The sequence below is a fragment of the Phodopus roborovskii genome, unplaced genomic scaffold, assembly GCF_943737965.1.
Source record: "Phodopus roborovskii unplaced genomic scaffold, PHOROB, whole genome shotgun sequence".
Lineage (NCBI taxonomy): Eukaryota > Metazoa > Chordata > Mammalia > Rodentia > Cricetidae > Phodopus > Phodopus roborovskii.
The window spans coordinates 15909178-15923770 of NW_026126511.1; the positions used below are offsets into that span (position 1 = coordinate 15909178).

General features: G+C 44.6%; 1 protein-coding gene across 1 annotated transcript in view; it reads right to left on the bottom strand.

Moving 5' to 3' along the window:
* Slain1 (SLAIN motif family member 1) overlaps positions 1 to 7952 on the bottom strand; it is a 49223-nt gene extending 41271 nt beyond the window's left edge. Inside the window, exons 1-2 of the mRNA XM_051195256.1 lie at positions 7280 to 7952; positions 1602 to 1741 (exon numbers count right to left, since the gene is read on the bottom strand). Coding sequence (XP_051051213.1) covers positions 1602 to 1741; positions 7280 to 7842 — 703 coding nt within the window. The 5' untranslated portion in view covers positions 7843 to 7952. The remainder of the gene's footprint in view (positions 1 to 1601; positions 1742 to 7279) is intronic.
* Positions 7953 to 14593: the final 6641 nt, after the last annotated feature.

The window sequence follows — 14593 nt, forward strand, 5'->3', positions numbered from 1 at the left end:
TTTTGTGTGATGATTAAGGGGCACAGTCACAGAGTGTGTAGTCTGAAAAACTTAAGTCATCTATTACCTGATCCTTTGCAGAAAAATGCTTATTGACCTCTGAGCTAAAGTATTATAATTCTTGAATCTCATTTGACTTTTGTTTCAAATTATTAAGCCATACTCATACATAAAACTGTCCACACAGCAAGACCTTAAATCAAGGGCTACTTGACTGAGTTAGAGGGTTAGACTCTGGGGGACATGCTGACTTCATGAGTCACCGTGTTGAGTAGGAGCGAACAGATGCTAGATTCTCTGGACATCAGGGTACCACACCACTAACGGGCACTGTTTACCCCAGTACATCCTTGCTTCGATGACCCTCTCCAACACGCTATCAATAAGTCAATAGTTAAAATGTTAATGAGACATGTGCCTAATTCTACCTTCTCCAGACATTTAAGCTGGATTTCTGTTGATATCAACCTTTAGCCATGCTGAGACAGCATCTATGGGCTGGATCTCAGAGAGCCCAGCTCTGACCCTGGTCCCTCGATATCCAGAAACAATCCTCTAAACCACTCAACTTCACCCTTAATCACCTCGACAGGTGAGTGACCTAAATCAGGTCAACATGAAGTACTGGCTGTCATAAAAGTAAGAGGTGAAAGTCTACCTATGCTTTCTTCCACTCAAGTATCCCATAACCAGCCATTACCCTTGAGCTTGATAAGTAGTGTCCACAACTTCATTGTGCCTAAGCACTGGTCCTGATCCCACCAGTGCAGATCCCTCCTGTCCATCCCTCACATGCCCCATTCTCTATCCTGGAGAGGGTGAGACCTGTGATTTCAAGTTCAAATAGGATCTGAGATGCATGGGCAGAGAGGGTATTTCTGGAGAGCGAACAGACACCGAGAGGTTAAAGAACATGACAAAAAGTTCAAGCAATCACAGCCTTGCGTTAGTGAGGACATAAGAAAGGTAAGGAACAACCGACTACTCATTTCCTTAGTGGTTCTCCTACAACTCCTTGTCTCTCTCTGCTGTCTGTCTCTACCATCTACCTCTTGCCTGTGTGTCCGTCTCTCTCTGGGGCGTGTTGTGTGCACGCGCACGCATCTGTGCCTGGGCTAATATTTCCACATCTGCTGGTGTCCACCAGTTAACTAATGTTACGTACACCAATAGGATTGGTCCCTAGTTTATGGCGCTCAGCACTTCCAGTTATTCATGCAGCTACACATGACACCAGCACACGAGATGGAGCTCAATGAGCTTAGCCCTCGGGTTTCAACAGAGTCCAACTTCTGACTTAGAATTGAGCCACCATACCCCAGTTACCAATGCAGAAAGTAAAGACAGATCCATTTCCTTTGCTGACATGTTTTTGAAACAGAAAAAAAAAAAAAATGTGTTCCATAGTATAAGCTAAAACTCTGGCTAAAAGTACTTCCCAAACTCAATAGAGTCTACACTGCGGAATTCTGTGTAGAATACAGGACAGGAGGATTGCATGCCACAACAGCCTGCACTTCAGGTAAGAATTCTTCAGCTGAAGCCTACTCCCAAACCAGGAACAAACCAGGAGGGGAGGAGGAAGAGCGTGTTCACAGTACCTTGCTCCAGCCTGAAGCGCAGGGAGCGTCTGGCTGCTTCCATCTCAGGAGTTGGGTTATCTAGGACGTGTCTACACCACTGCAAAGGACTCAGGGACTTCTCTGGTGAGGGGAAGGTCTTTGAAGAGACAATATATAACCTTTAAAAAAAAAAAAAAGAAAGAAAAAGAAATCTACATTACAGGCATTATACAGATTAGAGGAAAAACCTCTCTTCTGGAGGAAACAGCATGTACTGAACAGTTCCCATAGAGACAGAACCTCGTTTGATTTTGCTTCAAAGTCCCAAGAGTCATTTTTAACAGGCAAACATCCCCAAATAGAACAGGTCATTTTCCAAAGCCTATGGAGAACAGCTTAAAAACACAGCTAAATGCCCCCCCCCACACTTTAGCTCTGTTTGAGAGATGCTTCTGCTACAAAATTGGCATCTAATGACAGCACTTGGCATGTCTGGAAATTAATGCCATCTCTCTGGTCTCTAACACGGTCCTTCCTGAAACACCAATCTTCATTATTTACCCTTTTGCGATCATAAGACAGGACGGCCACCTGTTAGAGTGTTATCAGTGTGGCCCACAAAGGTGGAAGGCGTGTTCAACTCTGCCAACTCTACTAGCTCAGAGGCTGGCAAACAATTTCTGTGAAGGACTAGCTAGTAACGACCCTTGGCTTTACGGTACGGTACGATCTGTTACAACTACTCAACCCTGCTGTTGTGGCCCTCAAGCACCGCAGTCGGAATTTAACTAAAAAAGAACGACTTCTTTCCTGTGCTCCTTAACCCCAGCATCAGGGAGGCAGAGACAAGTCTGTGCATCCGAGGCCCTACGGTGAAGTTCCAGAATGTTACAGCCCTAGCCTACAGGCTCCTGGCATGTCCAGAACCAGGCACTCCTGTCTAGTCCAAGTAGAGTTCAGACTGGCCACTTGTTCTTACTCATTGGTACTTCAAACGAAATTGCCTGAGCATGCAGCAGCTCCAGTTTTCTGAGTCAGTAGGTTCAGAGTGAGTTCAAAGAATATAAATGTCTAACAAGTTCCCAGGCAATGATGATCACATCTCTGGTGTCAAGAGCACACTTGAGACATAAGAGCACACTGCCCCACTTTGCCACACCAATCTAAACTAATCCAGGAATACAAATGGCATATATTGGCTGTTTATGGAAAATTAAATGGAGATACAGAGAAAAGCTAAAGTAGAAGTTTAAATTAAAAAAAAAACTACAAAGAAAAACCAAAGCTAGAGAGGTTGATTGTTGAATTCTGTCAAATATCTAAACAAAATACCAATTCTTCACAAACGCTTTCCACATAGGACAGATGACATCCGATATATTTTGTGTGGACAGTGGCTTCCTGATGCTATAGCCGGACAGACATTATGGGGGTCGCTAATGACCACTATCACTCACGGACAGACGCAGAGTCTAAATATTTTAGCAAGCTGAGTCTCAGAGACACTTCATCTTCACCATGGAGAGTTTATTCCAGAAATGGCATCAGAGTAACTTAATTTTAACTAAAATGGAAAAAGTCATGTGATAATCTCAATAGACAAAGGAAAAAGCATTTGACAGCCATTATAAAAAGAAAAGAATATTCCAGTAAAACCGAAAGCCCTCAACCCAACTGAAGAGCTCTTAAAAGATGCTATAGCATTCTAAAGGTAAAAGATGAACACTACACTTCTCCTTGAGTAAAGTAAGGGCACAGGCTCACCATCTCTAGTCAAGGCTCCACAAAGGCTCTACCACTACCAGTGGGGAACTGACTAGGAATATTTGGAACGATCAGAAATAAACCTGTCTTTCTTCATGGATAATACCACCTATTTAAAAATATTAATCTATTAGCAACATTGTAGGATGCTGGGTCAATGTATGTCACTACCCATCTGTGTATATCAGCAACAAAATACTGATGCTTTCATATTCGCCCTTTTCCCATCTACAATAGCATTTTAAAAACTGTCAAACACATGTATAAATCAAACATGTGTATGAGCTTTATACCACAGAAACCACAAAACCAGTCAGAGACAAATTAAAGCCATAAATTAATGGAGAGATATGCCAGGTTTGCAGATCAAAGACTGGATACTGTTAAGGTGTAGGCTGTTCTTAGAGATCTTTATAATTAACAAAATTCCAATAAAAACCCTAGCTCTGTGTGTGTGTGTGTGTGTGTGTGTGTGTGTGTGTGTGTATAGAAAATGATTCTAAAATTCACACAGATTTAGGAAGGTCCTTCAAAAGCCAAACAATGTTTAAAGACAGCAAAGCTGGAGAGCTATCACTGACAAATCAGGACAGCGCAATAGTAGTGAAGAAAGTTTAGTGTGGCATACAGGTAAAGGATAGTCCCCAAATGGAACCAACACAGACATCAATGAAGGGTGGTCTTCTGAACAAATGATGCAGGAATGAGGATATTCATACACAAACCCAAGAGCTCTTGACTTCATACAATATCCTCAGCTAACTAAAAAGATATGAAGCTAGAAACCCGAAAAGAAAAATCTTATTAAAAGTCACAGGTGAAAGTCTGTGTCCCAAGGTTGGCAAACATCCCTTCACGACTGAAATCATGCGTGATCCAGAAGAAGGAGAGGCACCCGTGGGCCTTACCCAAGAGAAAATCTTTTCCCTTGGAAAATACTGCCAAAAAATAAGAAGCAAACTGCGTGTTTGGAGAAGATGCTTGCAAACCATGTGCCTGACAGAGAGCTTCTCGACGTAGACTATACATACCCACTCCAGCTGTGCCTTAGTATACACATGAAATGAAGACGAGGCATGCAGACCTACTATGGAATCCAGAGGAAAGGCACATTACTGTGGCACTCTAGGGTGGGGACATGAGTTCACAGGGATACAGGGACTTGGAGTGTTCCGTAAACATTAGCAGGTGGTTTAAATCTCTAAAGTACATCTTGTCGGCTACTTAAAAAAAAAATGTTCAAATGTTTCAACACAAAAATAATGTATAAAATATTTTAAAACTGTTAATTGGGTGACCTCAAAATCTTTAAGTGCACCCAACTAATATTAATGATCCCTCTTTTTTCCACCTGGATCTCCTCCCATGTTTAAGGAAGGGACTCCATGAATAGCGTGCCATATGTCCACACAAGCACTTTTAAAGCAATGAAGGGCTAACTCTTATTATTTCCCAACATATTTGATGGATAAAGTTAAATTTCCTTTCATTTACATTTGCTCCAAGCCACCGGAAGAAGCGATATGCTGGTCTCACTAAATAGCTCTTTTTAAATCTTATTGCAATGCTCTCTGGATTTTTTTTTTTAAAGTGACAAACAGTAAAAAGCTTGTCAACCATATACTAATAGTTGGATAACTGTGGTAAAGGCCCATTCAAAAGAAGCAAATATAAAAAACTTATGTTTGGCATATGTAACCAGGTAAACAGCAATAATATAATGAATTTGAGAGCCCGTTTCGGTGTAACACGCCTGTAATCCCAGTGCTCAAAGCTAAAGGACTAAGGCATAAACTCTAGGGCCAGCCTTGGCTACAGTATGAGAACTTCTCAGGAAAGATACATGATATTAACGGTAATACTAGATTTTAAATTATGACTTATTTTAAAAGGATCGCTCCTTTGTGTTTCTATCAAAATTGTAAATATTTCTTCCCATTGTTTATGTACATGATTTGAAAAAAAAAAAAAAAACTCAAACTGATCTGAAATTGGCCTAAGGGTTTACAGGTATAAAGGAAGCCATGGGAAGGGGCATTTCTCAAGGCTGAACCACAGTTGAGCTTTACCAAAAAAACAAAACAATTAAAAAAAAAAAAAAAGATGTAGTTTAGAAAAGATGGCAAAAGTTACAGGGAATGTTGAGCTGCCCAATCAGAACACAGAGCACCCACACCATTCCCGAAACAGGTGAGAGATGTGCCCACCAAAGATTTCTACAAAATCTGTGGTGTTTTTAATTCTCAAATCAAAGTAATTGATGATTAGGGTCTGCATGCTTAAGACTGAGTTTAGTTGCCATGTGCAGTACAAAAGGAGAAAGAAACACTGCAGTCCCTAACACAAAATACAAAGTGAGCTGAGAGCTCTCCCTATAACAAAAGCCCAAAATGAGAAAACCCCACTTTCTTAAAGAGAAACATCAAAGACACAAAAGGGCTGCAATTCCCAGTCCTGCCGCTGCAGTCCAGATGTGAACACTGCTCGGCTTCCCTGCAGAGTCCAAGTTTCCGACCCATCCAAACTTCACTCCTAGAGTACCTCTAGAGACCAAGCAAACCCTAGCAGAAGCCCCCTCTGAGGACAAGTGCTGGACCAACAAGCGGGAAAACAGGACACCGGAATAGATGCTGGTCCCCTCCAAAAAGTACTCGTAGAACAGACACAGAGCTAACCAGATTCCCATTGCATGAAACCTTCAGGCCTGGACCATCCCTACATTAACTTTTTTAAAGTTTAGGAACTTTTAGTTCCTAAAATAACACAACAAAGTTTCTCTAACAGCACTGTCTTAGTTGGGGTTACTATGACTGTGATGAAACGCCATGACCAAAGCACACGGGGAAGAAATGATTTATTTAGCTTACATTTCCACATCACAGTTCTTCATCAAAGGAAGTCAGGACAGGAACTCAAACAAGGCAGGACGCTGGAGGCAGGAGCTGATGCAGAGGCCATGGAGGAGAGCTGCTTACCGCTTGCTCCTCATGGCTTGCTCAACCCGCTTTCTAATAGAACCCAAGACCACCAGCCCAGGGATGGTACCACCCACAATGGGCCGCTCACTTCCCCCAATCAATTACTAAGAAAATGCTCTACAGGCTTGCCTGATCTTACAGAGGCATTTTCCTAATTGAGGTTTCCTCCTCTCTAATGATTCTAGCCTGTGTCGAGTTGACATAAAACTAGCCAGCACAAGTGCCTTTTCTTCAATCTGGTTTCATTCTTAAGACTTAATAAAAATTCCCAAGTTCAATTTGCTAAATAAATAGTACCTCCAACTGCTCATTTCCCAACATGCCTTCGCTTCCTACACCATTCCCGACAGAGGGAGATAGCACACCTTTAATAATCAAATCAGTATCTGAGAGGTTATCAGGGAAACAGAGAGAGAGAGAGGGCACACCTAACGGCACAACTCAACTGTAAGAGCTGATGTCTGAGAAGAGACCCATCACTAGGTGGCTTCGGATGCTACCACAGAGGGCTGCACACTAACCCTGTCCAACAAGCTTTTCAAAGGAAAGAACCATAATCACTGGAAGGCAGATGATGCCAAATCTTCCATTAGTGCGCACACACACAGAGACACACAGACACACACAGAGACACACAGACACACAGACACACACACACACACACACACACACACACACACACACACACGGTTAAAAGAGCAGAGCAGGACTGAACGACAAGATGGCATGAGTTGTGCAGTTAAGGCTAACGAGGCACTTGGGACCCGATAATCAGTACACAAGGCAGATGGCAGTTTCCTCCCCAGTCCCTAGTCGGACCAATAGGCGCTATCAGAAAACTGGATTCTGCCTTCACGCTTCTGCTCAGGGCTTGGCACCTGCTAGGCCTCAGGGTCCCCTTCCTCCCACGCCCCGCCCCGCTTCCTGGGCCTCAGAACTCCGGGTCTGGGGGACCACGGCTGAGCTCGTCAATACCAGGTGCAGTCGTCCTCCTCGCTCCAGGCGGCCAGGCTCTCCAGGTCCAGCGGCTCCACCTCGTCCAGCAGCGTTGGAGGCAGCAAGGGCGGCGCGGGGGCTTCCCCGGGCGGCGGCGGCGGGGTCCCCGGGGTCCCCGGTTCCGGGCTGCCACCCCCACCGAAGAAGCCCGCCGCCGGCTTGGAGTAGACGAAGGGCGCGTCTGCGGGCGGCAGGCTGCAGAGCAGGGAGGGCGCGGGGCTGGGCAAGCAGTAGGTGCCCGGGAACGCGGGGCCCAGCGCGCCCGGGCTCGAGGAGGTCGTGCCGGCCGGGGCCCTGTGCGGGGTGAGCGGGCTGCAGGCCCCGGCCGGCGGCGGCGCGGAGGGCGGCGGCGGCGGCAGCAGCAGCAGGTGCGGGGCGGCTGCCGCACTGGCCGCCCGGCTGCGCAGCTGCTCGTTCTGCTTCTCCAGCTTGCGCACTAGCTCCTGCAGCTTCTTCACCTCCAGCTCGGCGTTCACCACCGGCCCGGAGCCCGCGCCGGAGCCCGCCACGGGCGAGGCGCATTTCACCTGCTCCGCCATCATCGCGGGAGCCCCGAGCGCCGCGGCGAGCAGGCAACGCGGGCCCAGCTCGCGCCGCCTACCAACATCAGCACCAGGGCCCAGCCTCGGGACCAGGCGGCGGCAGCCGAGCGGCTCTGTGCTCTGCACCGGGCTCTGCTCTAGCGGCTCCGGGTTTTAGCCGCGGCCCCGAGGCGGGGCGGGGCGGGGGCGGAGCCTTGCTGATGGCACTGTCGAGGGGGCGGGGCCTGGGCAGGGACCCGCCCTGGGCATCCGCAGGCGCCCACGCCACCTAACCCCAGGTGCCTGATTGGACCTGACCTGAACTTCCCGCTGCTCGCACTTCCTCCCGCTTCAGGCTTCGGAGCCCCCAGCTCGGGTGGCGGCTGAAGGCGGGATCTGAAGAAGTCGTAGCAGGTGCCTACAGTAAAGAGAAATGTACCCTGGGCTTGCCCTCCCTGTAGGAAATAGAAGGTCTGGGGCGCACTGATGCTGAGACTCCCAAAACAGACTCGGAGTGGAAAGGCTTTGAAAAGATGCTCCTAAGGGCAGTAGTGTTAGGTAGCACAGAAACAAAATGGTGGGACAGGGGAGGCTGAGGAGGGAAAGGAAGAAATTCCTGTCACTGGACAGCCTATCTAAAATACCCATATTTGAACTATCTCCATTAAACGAGAGTGGCGTTTTCATACCCTTTTCAATTAGACGAAAGATTTGAGCATCCCCTGTGTGCGACACTCTGCTCCAAAAGATGGCTTTTTGAGCAAAGTGAACAACAGACAAAAGTCAGTGCGGGGAGAAATATAGTTAACTTGTAGAGTGCCCCATCTGTTAAATAGCCAACACTATTGCAGTCAGGCATGCCTGAGCAAAAAGAGGAAGGTTCTAATATCACTTGCTTTTTTTTTTTTTACTTCTTGGAAACCATGCTTTTTGTTTCTTTTTAAACAAAAGATGCTTTTAAGCGGACGAAATGAATCGTTTTGTTCAGTTAATGTTGACTTGGCATTTTGTGTGTTTACCACAAAGGAAAGCCTGACGTTATGTTTCGAGAAAAATCCACATCGCTGGTTCTCATCCTCAGACAGTATCCTATCTGATGAAGGGCCTCGCTTGGGCACTATACACAGTGTAGATGAAACATCACTGAAAACATATCACACATCTCTGAGGCATGGCAGGGATGTTGCATCTAGGGATTTTTAATTTGACCCTGCGCCTTACTGCTCAGAAATACTTGTGTCTTCTCGGTTGTGTAGCTACATCTCTAAATGTGTGTGTATGTGCAAGATGGGTGTTCTGAATTTAAGTTGGCTGGCAAGAGCTGCTTAAGCCAGATAGATGAATGATAACTACCCTGAAGTTTCCCTCCCTGGATTCCCAGCTGGCCAGCCATCAGACCCCAACCACCTGTATCTCCTATCACCTTTCCAAGTTTCATTCTATCTTTTTTAGTGTGGTGGTTATTTCTAAAACCTGGAGAGGTGGAATAATACTATCGAAACTCCTAAGTGAAGAATCTATTGAAGGATTTTTCCCCGCATGCTCAGTGGCAGATGCGGGCAGCAGTATCCCTGAAACACAAAGAAAGGGAGAGGACAGACACAATGAGAACAAAGAGCTGCTGGGTTCCTCGTCAGTGAGAGAAATTGGGGATCGGCACACGACCGTGGAGACAACAAGAACTATCAAGTAAAGAAAAGCAGTCATTTTTACTGCAAAATTCATATACTCCAAAGAAGCAGAGAAATTGAGCGCCCTCCCTCCCATCTTTACTCTTTACGGTCTCTAGAACCAGAAACCAGAAGCCAGGCTGTAGTACTGTTTTTTAAGTGACAAATTACTGTAAAAATTTCTCCTTGTTTACAGGGAGACTTGACATTTTGAGCACAGACAGGAGGGAAACATTGTGTCAGGGGCTCTGCAGGCTTGGTTCCTCCTTGCTTTTCAAAGGTGAAATAATTCACACCCAGCAGAAATAGTCCATCTTCCTTTCTTTCTTTCTTCTTTTTTTCTACTAAAGCTCTTTTCTTCCCTTCAGAGAACTGTGCATGCATACATGCTAATGGCACTCAAAATGCACACTGATTTTAAGTTGGTATCCCCAGGGTGCCTACCTCCTTAGCACATAATTGAAGAGGTTGGTGGTGTCAAGGTTTTAATTAAGCAGTCTTGATTTTTTTATTTTGATGCAAATTTCAAGCTGTGTGTTTGAAAGAAATTTGCGTACGTAGCTGCTCAACTTATTTTTAGTATTTTAAATGAAATGAAAAGGTGGTTTCAGAGCTTACAGGGAAGACATCGACATGAAAATGCATGTCTCCTTAAAAACCTTATGGGAAGCATCCATACATCACAACACTCAAAGCCAGATAAAGAAATGCATATTTGCCAGTAGTCCTTATTCATCACACTTTGAAATCATGCATAGTCACTGAAGTTACTTTTTAAAAACTAAAATTAACTCAGTCACCTGTAACTCTAATGGTATCTACAGCTACCAATCATTAGTACAATCACTTAACCAGCAACAATTCTTTGTAGTTCCTGCTGGCCCAATGACTCTCCTTTTTATCCTGAAGAAAAAAAAAAAAAAAAAAAAAATCATGACCATGGATCCAATGACCTCAAGAAATGAAAATTCACCTAAAATGTAAAATGGAGATCAAGGATCTTCGCCTGTATTTTCAAGTTGCTTCAGTGGTCCTGCCTCCTGTTGGAAATGCCTGCTATCCACGCAGGAAAGAGTAGAATGCTGTCCACCCCACTGCCCGTGTGGTCTCACAGTGCCCCATGGGGTGGCCAGCACTGGCAGAGAAACGTTGTAATACTTTTTTTAAAAAGATGAATAAGTAAATTCCCAAGTCGTATCTGGAATTGAGATCAGAACCTAATTAGTTACTTGCATATGCATCATTTATCATGTAGTAGCAACACAGGAAGATAAGAAGGTTTCTTGCGGACCCATGATAATCGACTATGTCACATAAACCCAAATAGAACTAGAAAAACACTTGCTACATTGCTGTATTTTAAAGTAAGGGGATAATACAGAAAGAAATGAGTACATCCATAATACTCAGTGTTTGGGTTGCATCTTAACCTCACTCAACACTCCTACTTAGATTCATGTCAAAAAGCCGTGTAATTACACCCTATAAAGTCACACTGTAGTGGTTATAGTAAGAGTAATAGTGATAATTGTCTGTTTGGCACACTATACTTTTAAAAGCCCCTTTCAATAAATACTTATTATATGTCTATTATGTTTAAGTCATAGTACTATATAATTTTTTAAAAGTGGGTAAGACAGCGTCTACACTGAGACCTTATCTAGTGAAGAAAGAAGGACACAGGTGACTAACTATAGGCCAAGACTCAGTACGACAAGCATAGAGATGAAAATGAAAGGCAGCAGTGTAGGAGGTGGCCAAACACAGAGTGATTTTAGCTCTTCCGGTAAGGCTTCCAGTAGTGAGACTTCACCTGGTCCTTTCATCCAACTAAAGAGCATCAAGACAAGTGTGATATTCGTTAGTCAGGTTCCAGGTGCATCCATTCAACAAAGTAATGAGGGTGTAGCTCCTCCCAAATCCCAGTGCTAATTCCTCAGTATTTCCTCTGGGGTCACTGCTTTTTTTCCTTAAAAACTCAACTTTCTATCATTGTCATGAGAAAGAATTTTATACAGCTTTTCCTAAGAGGAGGTATTGGTGCTGCTTACATATGTGTGAACTCATCTGATCATCAAAAAACCCTTGGGGTAGTTAATATTCTATACATAAGTGAGGAAATTGAAGTACAGGGAGATGGATCAGCCCAATGCTTACTTGGCCAATAAGTGGGAGTCATAATCCAGCAGTCTTACGAAGCTTGTCCCTGAGAGTCCAAGTCTCTAGGCCATGATACCTCTCCTTAGGTCTTAGGAATCACTGCCAGAGTTTTCTGATTTGGTCTCTAAGTTATTTGGGGTTAATATGCTATGATGAAACAGTACAACAAAAAGCAAGTGGGCAGAGTGGCTTATGCTCCTGCATCCACAGTCTAGCAGAGTGGGAACCCTGAAAGAAGGAGCTGATGCAGAGGCCACAGAGCCGTGTTGCTCCCCGCCTGCCTTCTTATGTACCAGCCCAGTGATGGCCCTACCCACAATGCACTGGGCCTTCCTCTACAATTACTAATGAAGAAAAATGGCCTACAAGTGTGCCCAAAGCCCAGTGTCCTGGGGGCATTTTCTTAATTGAGGCTCCCTCCTCTCGGATGACTCCAGCCTGTTTCAAGTTGACAAAAATAAAATTAGCCAGCGGAGTCTCTGCCCTCTGAAAAACTATCAACCCGTGCAAATAAATTTCAGTGTCCAGGGATGCCTTTAACAAAGGGGCAGGGAAGTATTGCTGGAACTTTGAAGGTCACCACCTTAGAAAACGGCTGGCTTCCAAGGTCCACAAAGTTAGAACAACGCTGAGGGAAGGCGATGGCTCCCCACTCTTCACCAAGGCTCATCTGAGCATGTGGCGCAAACAGCACAAGCATCTCTGCACAGTTTGTCATGTCTGGACGTCAGGACTCGTTACATGCTAACACTCCCTTCAACATGCCCCAAAGAAGCAACGGGACCCTAAGATCAACCCAAGTAGGTGTCACACTGTTTGGGGAAAGATCTTATTAAAACCATACTTTAAAAGTATTTTTATTCTTTATTTACTTTATAATGTATATGGCTACGTAAAATGTATATAATAAAATTGTTCCAAGTTCAAAACTATTAAAGTGCATCAATTTTTAAAAAGAATCAGAAATGTTTTTACCTAAAACAAATAGACTTTTTGTTTCTTTGGGGGGGGGTTGGAACTGGGGTTTCCTCTTCTTGAAAATAAGTACTTAGACTGCTAAAACCCTGAAGAATAGCAACATGCTTGAAGCATCTTTAAAGTATGTGGATACCCAAGTACCATGTGTTCTCTTATGCAGAATAGGTATGTGTGTGTGTGTGTAATGTGTGTGTGTTTGTGTGTGTGTTGTGGGTGTGTGTGTTGTGGGTGTGTTTGGTGTGAGTGTTGGTGTGTTTGTGTGTATATGATGTGTTTAGTGTGTGTATCTGTTTGGTGTGTGTGTGGTGTGGTATGTTAGGTGTGTGTTTGGTGTGTTTGTGTGTATATGATGTGTGTAATACGTGTATCTGTTTGGTGTGTGTGTGATGTGGTGTGTTAGGTGTGTGTTTGTGTGTATATGATGTGTGTAATACGTGTATCTGTTTGGTGTGTGTGTGGTGTGGTGTGTTAGGTGTGTGTTTGTGTGTATATGATGTGTGTAGTGTGTGTATCTGTTTGGTGTGTGTGTGTGGTATGGTATGTTAGGTGTGTGTTTGGTGTGTTTGTGTGTATATGATATGTGTAATACGTGTATCTGTTTGGTGTGTGTGTGGTGTGGTATGTTAGGTGTGTGTTTGGTGTGTTTGTGTGTATATGATGTGTGTAATACGTGTATCTGTTTGGTGTGTGTGTGGTGTGGTGTGTTAGGTGTGTGTTTGTGTGTATATGATGTGTGTAGTGTGTGTATCTGTTTGGTGTGTGTGTGTGGTATGGTATGTTAGGTGTGTGTTTGGTGTGTTTGTGTGTATATGATATGTGTAATACGTGTATCTGTTTGGTGTGTGTGTGGTGTGGTGTGTTAGGTGTGTGTTTGTGTGTATATGATGTGTGTAGTGTGTGTATCTGTTTGGTGTGTGGGTGGTGTGGTGTGTTAGGTGTGTGGTGTGTTTGTGTGTATATAATGTGTGTAGTGCGTGTGTATCTGTTTGGTGTGTGTGTGTGTGTGTGTGTGTGTGTGTGTGTGTGTAGGGAAAAGGGAGGGAGGGAGAAGATAGAGATGGAAATAGAAAGGGACCATGAGATGGGGGAAGGATATCTTAAGATAAAGGGGAAAGGGAAGGGAATGGAAACCCGTTGACATGAAAGCTAAAGTGAGGACTATTTGGTGGGGAGAAGGAAATCTGCAAGAGGCGAAAATGAAGGTAGGCAAGGGCAGTGTGGAGGGGTATGAATAAAAATACAGTAAATGGAGACGGTGTATATCAAAATGCCATAATAAAATGCACAGCTTTTATGCTAAGTTAAAAACTGACGTAAGGTAAACAAAGCAGCACTGTTCACAACAGCAAGTGACACAGTCAAACACAGCGGCCGTCAGCTGAGGACGCCGGAGTTTTCACCCATAGGAAAATGAAATGCCACATTTTGAAGGAAAAAGGATAGGAGTGGCCTGTACTGTGTTCGGCAAAGTAATACAGATGTAGAAGGACAAACCACATAGTTTTCTTTCATCTGCAAAAACAAAATGGCATGAAAATAAAAGAGAGATTACTAGGGACCAGGAAGAGAGCCCATAGGAGAGAGAAGAGAGTCGTGAGGGGAAGGAGAGGGCAGGGACAAGAGAGGGTACACACAATAGACGTAAGGTTAGGGGTGGTCAGAGGGGCAGAGGGGCAGAGGGGCAGAGGGGCAGAGGGGCAGAGGGGCAGAGGGGCAGAGGGGCAGAGGGGCAGAGGGGCAGAGGGTTAGGGTTAGGGTTAGGTGAGTCCAAGATGTCACCGAGAAATTTTTAACTTGGTGAGGTTTTAGGGGGTTGTTTTGGTTTGAGTTTTGAGGGTTTTTTGTTTTGTTTTGTTGTTTGGGGTGTGTGTGTGTGTGTGTGTGTGTGTGTGTGTGTGTGTGTGTGCAGGTACCCTTGGAGGCTAGAAGAACGTCTTGGCTTCCCTGAAGCCAGAGTGACTAGT